The following is a 6,884-nucleotide window of genomic DNA, read 5'->3' as shown; positions in this document are numbered from 1 at the left end:
ATAGAGACGGCCATGACGCTGCTGTCGAGGCAGGCGGGCATCGTCGACTTTGCGCCGCTCAAGCCCCTCTTCCTGGCGTCGTACCTGAGCGCGCGGAGCTTCCTTCCGGCCGCGCCGTCGGTGGGCCCGATGGAGGTGCTGCTGCGGCGCAACAACGAGGAGAGCGAGGGCAAGGTGTCCAAGGCGCTGCCCGCGGCGCCGCGGACCGTGCAGCAGCTGACGTCGGTGGAGCTGCAGGAAGGGTACAAGGCCGTCAGCACCAACAAGCTGGCCGATGCCGAGCACATTTTCCGGTCGCTGCTGCACCAGCTGGTGCTGACGCCCGCCAAGACCGAGGCCGAGGCGAGCGAGGTGAGTCCGATTCGGCCGCGGCGTAGAACCGACGATTGCCGCCCTGGATGACACTAACATCGAGACTCGGTGACTGCCTCCTTGGCGCCCCACAGATCCAGGACCTGATCGTGCTGTGCCGCGAGTACATTCTGGGTGTCTCGATTGAGCTGGGACGGCGGCAGCTGGTGTCGTCGGACCCTGGCAATGTTTCGCGCAACCTGGAGCTGGCCGCGCTGTTTACGCACGCGCAGCTGCAGCCGCCGCACCAGAGCCTTGCGCTGCGGAGCGCCATGACCGAGGCGCGCAAGGTCAACAACTATGCGATGGCGGCGAGCTTTGCACGGCGGTTGCTGGAGCTGTCGCCGGCGCCGGCGATTGCGCAAAAGGCGCAGCAGATTATCTCGCTGGCGGAGCGGAGCCCCAAGGACGCGGTCGACGTGGCGGGCTACGACCCGCTGGAGCGCACGTTTGTCGTCTGCGCGGGCAGCCACGTGCTGATCCCGGCGGGCGGTGTGGGTTCGGTGCAGGACCCGCTGACGGGGGCGCGCTACCTGCCCGAGTTCAAGGGTACGCTCTGCCGCATCTCGCAGATCAGCGAGGTGGGCAAGCTGGGCGGCGGACTGCGCAGCTTTGCCGGGTAGGCTTGGCGGGCCTGCTCTGTCATCTCGCCCTCGATTCCGACGTTGTGCATACGCAATCAAACGACAATACATGCTAGCAGCAGTGACCGATGCCGTCCTGGTATAGAGAGTGACCTGGCCGGTGCCTTTGGACGAGCATGGCCTGGCGGTCTGAATGTGCCCCCGCTGAGCGTGGCGTATCGAGAGGGGCAAGAGGTCGGCGAGGGCCAAACAGCGTTCGCGGATTACATAAGCGTATACGCATGCCCGAATGCCGAGGTGGCCTGCCAATTTTTTTTTTTGGGCGGGGGGATGGCAGGGGCGAGCCAACTTGGCGGCCGGCTGGAATTTTTTTTTTCCTTCGAGACCGGCCCGCGCCCGCCCTCGCCGCCCTCGCCCCCGGTGGCAGCCTAGCTCGCCTGCTCTCTGGTGGGCCCGGCTGGCCAGCTGCCTCGAAGCTCGTCAGGTTGTCGTGGTGGCGGCCACAGCGGCGGCTCAACCGCGGTCACACCCATCCTTCTCAACACCCATCACCATCCGCTGGACTCCTTTCGCTCCATCGCAACTTCTGGCTTCGCTCGCTCCGACCATGGCGACGACGGAAGCAAGCACCACTGCCGCGGGCGTCGCCGCCGACGTCGACGTCGATGGCTTGCACGCCGCCCTCTCCAAGATCCGGCACCACACCTCGTCCAAGCTCGACAACCAGCGCGCCCCCGCCCAGCTCCTCGTCGCCATCGAGTCCACCCTCACCGAACAGGACTCTTCGTCCACCACGGATACCGCGGCGGCAGCGACAGCGGCATCCTCGAGCAGCCTCCAGGCTAGCAAGCACGCCGTCACCCAGCGCCAACCCGCCGAGTACTTTCTCGCACTCGATAGCATGCTCGAGTCCGCTCAGAGCAAACAGGTGAGCTGCCCCCTGATCCTCTTGGCACTTCCGCGCCGCCGCTGCCAGGCTGACTGACCCGCTTCCCATCTTCATCCTCGCAGGCCCCCGCGACGCTGCTGCCCTGCATCATCTACCTCCTCTCCATCGTGACGCCCTACGTCAGCGCAGGCGTCGTACGCGCCCGTCTCACCTCCATCGTGCCCCCCATCGGCGCCATCCTCTCCAAGCCCCACCCCGATACCCACGATGCTGCCACCGCCGAAAACTACCCGGCCACCCTGCGCGCCGCACTGGGCGTGCTCCAGTCGATCCTCTCCACCTTCGCGACCGACCCGGCACCGCTCCAGCGCGATGCTCCCCTTCGCTCCTGCTGGGGTGCCGCACTCAACCTCTGCGCCGACACGCGGCCCAAGGTCCGTCGCCGCGCACAGGAGCTCGTCTGCGCCATCCTGCCCACGTCGTCGGCCCACTTTGCCGCCGCCAAGCCAAAGCACCCGCTCGTCGCCCCCACCTTTGACTGGTGCATCCTCACCCTCTCCACCGTCGCCGACGCCGGCTCCGTCGTCTCTGCCAAGTCCAAAAAGGCCAAAAAGCAGGCAGCAGCAGCAGCCACGGCACCCCAGTACGACAAGAAGTCGGGCAAGGCCAAAGAGGCCTCGGCCGCAGCGGCGCTCCGGCAGCAGCGCGTGTCCGAGGGCGACAATGCTAGCGTCGGCATCTGGACCTGCGGCTTCGTACGCCAGATTGTCAACGTCCTCCCCGCCGCCTCGGTCGACCCGCTCTGCGCCGTCCTGCTCCGCCTTCCGGGGCTTCAGAATCCCTTCCTCAGCGTCGCTGCACTCGATGTCTTTGAGGCTATCTTCAAAAACTGTCGCTCGCCGGCGCTCGCCAACCCATCAGCTGCACTCCTGGCCGGGCCGGCGGCAGCGGCGTCGGCATCGCAGACCAATTCTTCGATTGGAGAAAAGACGCTCGTCCACCTGATCGGCTCGCTGCGGTCGTCCGGCGTCAAGCCCTCCACGACCGACGTCCAGCTCATCCCGTCGTACCTCCGCGCCCTCGAGCAGGCCATTGTGGCCTACTCGCAGTTTGACGAGGGACGGGCAGCTTGGGCCATCGTACCCGAGGTCTGGAGCGACGTTTTTGCCATGGCGCTCTCGACCAAGTCGGATGCCAGCCGCACGTCGCCGCTGGTGCGCGCCGCCGGACGCGATGCGCTCTGTGCCCTGGTGCGCTACTGTGTGCCGGACGCCGCCATCGCCGAGGCCATCCGTGCCCACCGCGCTGGCTCGCCCGACAAGGACGCCGACGCCTTCCTGCAGATGATCCAGTCGATCGAGGACGCGCTGGGTCGCCAGTCGCTCCAGTACGTCCAGTCGCGGCCCGAGATCCTCAGCATCCTCACCGCCGTTCTCGGCCGCCTGCGCCACCGCTACATGGACGAGAACGAGGCCAGCACCGGGAAGCGCCAGGCCGCGGCGGGCCCGCTCACCTTCCACCTGGTCAAGCAGGTGGCCGACCTCCGTGCGCAGCCCAACTTCGACCACCGCGAGTACGCCGACGCCGTCATCAGCACCGCCGTCGAGGTGTGCGGGCCGCGCATGGTGCTCGACGCGCTGCCGCTCAACCTCTTTGGCGAGAGCGGCGACGGCGGCAACGGCCGCGCGTGGCTGCTGCCGCTGATGCGCAACAAGATCACCAACGCCGAGCTGTCGCACTTTACCCAGTTCTTTGTGCCCCTCAGCGAGCGCCTCTTCAACAAGCGCGCCGAGGTGCAGCAGGAGCGCCCCGTCGAGGCCAAGATGTGGGAGGCGCTCACCGAGCAGGTGTGGGCGTGTTTCCCCTCGTACTGCGACATGCCCGTTGACCTGTTCGCAGCCTTCACGCGTCAGTTTGCCGAGCTCCTCACCAACGTCCTGTACACGCAGCCTGGTCTGCGGCCGAGCGTCTGCCGCGGCCTCCAGGCGCTCGTGGAGCGCAGCGAGGCGCTGGTCCACTCGGGCGCCGACTCGGCCACGCTCAAGCAGGCCTTTGCGCTCGACCAGGCCGACGGCAAGGCCAACGTGGCCCACCTGGCCGCGCTGGCGCCCAACCTGCTCGCCGTCCTCTTCAACGTCTTCTCGCAATCGCCCAGCTCGTCGCGCGGCTACATCTACGAGTGCATCTGCACCTACCTCTCGATCATGAAGGACGACGACATCGTCAGCACCTACACCAAGGTCAAGGGCACGCTCGAGCAGTCGCTGGGCTCGCTGCCGCCCAAGGGCAAGTCGACCAAGGAGGGCTCGGGCGCCATCCCGCCCGTCCCGCACACGATGCTCGACCTGCTCGTGGCCCTGGTGCCCTTCCTCGCCAAGGCCAACGCCGACGGTGCGGCGGACCTCTTCGGCTTCGCGTGCGAGGACCGCCTGCTCCGCAGCCACGACGCCGGCGTGCAGAAGAAGACGTACAAGATCCTCAGCCGCCTGGTCGAGGGCTCGACGGGCCGCCAGGTGCTTCGCCTCGGCGGCAGCGGCGACGGAAGCGGCTCCGCCGGCAACCGCGTCGGCGAGCTCCTGGCGCGCCTCCGCGACAGCACCGCCGACGTGGCCTCGGGCGCCAAGCGCGACCGCATCCTGCTGCTTGCCACGCTCGTGCCCAACATCCCCGCCGACCAGCTCCACTTCCTGCCCGCGATCATCCCCGAGGCCGTGCTGGCCACCAAGGAGTCGAACCAGGCCACGCGCGACCATGCCTACGAGCTTCTGGTCCAGATGGGCCACAAGATGGCCGCTGGCGGAACCATCAACCGCGGCCTCGTTGCCGGCACCGCCGCGGCCGCCGCTGCTGCTGCCGACGACGACGAGATGGAGGACCCGTCGGCCGCCGCGGCTGCCGCCGGCACCGTCGTCGAGGCGAGCGTCGGCGAGTACCTGACCATGGTGGCTGCGGGCATGGCCGGCGCGACGCCGCACATGATCAGCGCGTCGATCACGGCCATCTCGCGCCTTGTGTACGAGTTCAAGGAGGAGCTGCCGGCCGACATGCTCGACGAGATGCTGTCGACGGTCGAGGTGTTCCTGCAGAGCGCCAACCGCGAGATTGTCAAGGGCGCGCTGGGCTTTGTCAAGGTGGCCATCGTCGACTACCCGTCGTCGCTGCTCGACCGGCACCTGGCCGCGCTGATCCCGGCGCTCATGGGCTGGAGCTCAGAGCACACGATGCACTTCAAGCCCAAGATCCGCCACATGTTTGAGCGCCTGCTGCGCCGCTTCGGCTACGACCGCATCCACGATCTGTGCCCCGAGGAGAACCGCAAGGTGATTGTCAACATCCGCAAGCGCAAGGAGCGCGCCAAGCGCCAGAAGAACCAGGACGGCGAAGGCGGCGGCGACGCTGCCATGTCCGACGACGACGGCGCCGCCGCCGGCCCGCGTGCACCCAAGCGCTCGACGGGCAACGATGCGTTCGAGGAGGTCATCTATGGCAGCGAGAGCGAGCTCTCCGACGACGACGATGACGACGACGTCGATGGCGAGGGCGAGGGCAAGGGCAAGGGCGCCGCGGCCAGGCTGCAAAAGGGCGGCGCTGGCAAGAAGGGCGCCGAGGTCGGCGGCGGCGGCCGCAAGGCGAGGAACCGACGGCAGCACGAGGACCAGGCGTACATCATGGAGGACGACGACGAGCCCATGGACCTGCTGGACCGCTCGGCGGCGGTGCGCATCACGGCGGGCAACCCCAACGCCAAGGCGGACCGACGCCGCAAGCCGGGCCAGGACGCGCGGCGGTTCGGCCTCGACGAGGCGACTGGCCGCATGGTCATCAACGCGTCCGACGACGAGGGCGGCGGCGCTGCCCCCTCGGCCGCTCAGATGCTCGCCGCTGCCGACGGCGAGGGCGACGGCGACGTCGACGTGGTGGGTGCCGGACGCGCCTACCTGGAAAAGGACCGCGGGCGCGACGGCTTCACGCTCTCGCGCGGCGGGGCGGTCAAGTTTAACAAGAACAACAAGCGTTCGCGCGAGCAGGAGCGCGAGATGGACGAGGCGCAGATGGCCGCCGAGGATGCTGCCGAAGCCGCTGCGCGCGGTGGCGGCGCAGCAAAGGAGGGCAGCGGCGCGGGCGGCGACAAGGGCAATGCGAGCAAGAAGCGGAGGAGGGAAAAGGAGCGCATCGGCGGCGAGTTCCGCGCGCGCAAGGCCGAGGGCGACGTCATGAAGAACGGAAAGAGCCCCTACGCCTACGTGCCCCTGTCGCAGGTGGCCGGCAAAAAGTCCAAGGGCAAGGGGCAGGAGATTGGCTTCACCACTGGTAAGCGCAACAAGCGCAGGTGAGACGTGGGTAGTAGGAGGTGGCCCGGCGTAGGGTGTGGATGCGGAGGGAAGAGGAGGGGGAGGAGGAGCGAGGTGGCGCGGCAGTGGTGCGTGCCCGCCTGACCATCGACGCTTTTGGTTGTTCACGATGATCTCTTGTCAATTCCATACGATCCCCATCTCGCCCCGCCCCGGTCTCGCGGAAAGGGATATCTCCCCGCCCTTGGGCGATGCCAGGCTCGGGCATCAACCCCGACCCCTGTTGGACTGCATCAACCTCTGTCGCTGTCGGGCCAAACGAGCCTGGATGGTGTCCAGCTTGCCTCCCTTTGCCCCGTCTCTTGACCCGCCTTCCTCCTCCTCTTGTCGTTGCACACCCTCTTCGTCGTCATCGGGCTGATTCAGGAATCGACTCCAAAACCCCTTTCCGTAATTGACCGTCAACTCTGTTCCGGCACGGACGGGTTTAGAGTCGGTGTAGATGCCCATTCCTACCTGTTGTCGCTCCGCGCCGCTCGTGGTGGTGGACGACAAGGAGGACGACGACGAGGGCGCGGGGGAGGACCAGTTGTCGAGTCGACAGTTGGGTCGTGGCATGATACCGCGGTAGTCGTTTACGACTGCATCCTCCCCGGCCCGGCAGGGCAGAATCAGACGCGGAGACGGTGGAACGCATCAGGGGCGCGGCTCGACGACAGCTTCCTCCATGGGACAATGGGGGGATGCGGACGGGAGGGGAAGGGGGGG

General features: G+C 67.4%; 3 protein-coding genes across 3 annotated transcripts in view; 2 read left to right on the top strand and 1 right to left on the bottom strand.

The window, feature by feature from the left end:
• The window catches only part of PFL1_05984 (uncharacterized protein), a gene marked incomplete at both ends in the record, with an annotated part of 4,613 nt that extends 3,639 nt beyond the window's left edge, over positions 1–974 (top strand). The window contains 2 exons of the mRNA XM_007883523.1: positions 7–351; positions 447–974. Of these exons, the coding sequence (XP_007881714.1) occupies positions 7–351; positions 447–974 (873 nt within the window). The remainder of the gene's footprint in view (positions 1–6; positions 352–446) is intronic.
• Positions 975–1,542: 568 nt separating this feature from the next.
• On the top strand, positions 1,543–6,158 carry PFL1_05983 (uncharacterized protein; the record flags this gene model as incomplete). Its single annotated transcript, XM_007883522.1, has 2 exons — positions 1,543–1,863; positions 1,947–6,158. The coding sequence occupies 2 exons, from the start codon at positions 1,543–1,545 to the stop codon at positions 6,156–6,158; spliced, it is 4,533 nt and encodes a 1,510-aa protein (XP_007881713.1).
• A 225-nt stretch (positions 6,159–6,383) lies between these two features.
• The window catches only part of PFL1_06911 (uncharacterized protein), a gene marked incomplete at both ends in the record, with an annotated part of 1,213 nt that continues 712 nt past the window's right edge, over positions 6,384–6,884 (bottom strand). Inside the window, one exon of the mRNA XM_007883658.1 lies at positions 6,384–6,757. Coding sequence (XP_007881849.1) covers positions 6,384–6,757 — 374 coding nt within the window. The remainder of the gene's footprint in view (positions 6,758–6,884) is intronic.

This window comes from Pseudozyma flocculosa, assembly GCF_000417875.1.
Source record: "Pseudozyma flocculosa PF-1 unplaced genomic scaffold scaffold00023, whole genome shotgun sequence".
NCBI lineage: Eukaryota > Fungi > Basidiomycota > Ustilaginomycetes > Ustilaginales > Ustilaginaceae > Pseudozyma > Pseudozyma flocculosa.
The sequence above is the reverse complement of the archived record's forward strand: the minus strand, read 5'-3'. Positions and strand labels throughout refer to the sequence as shown.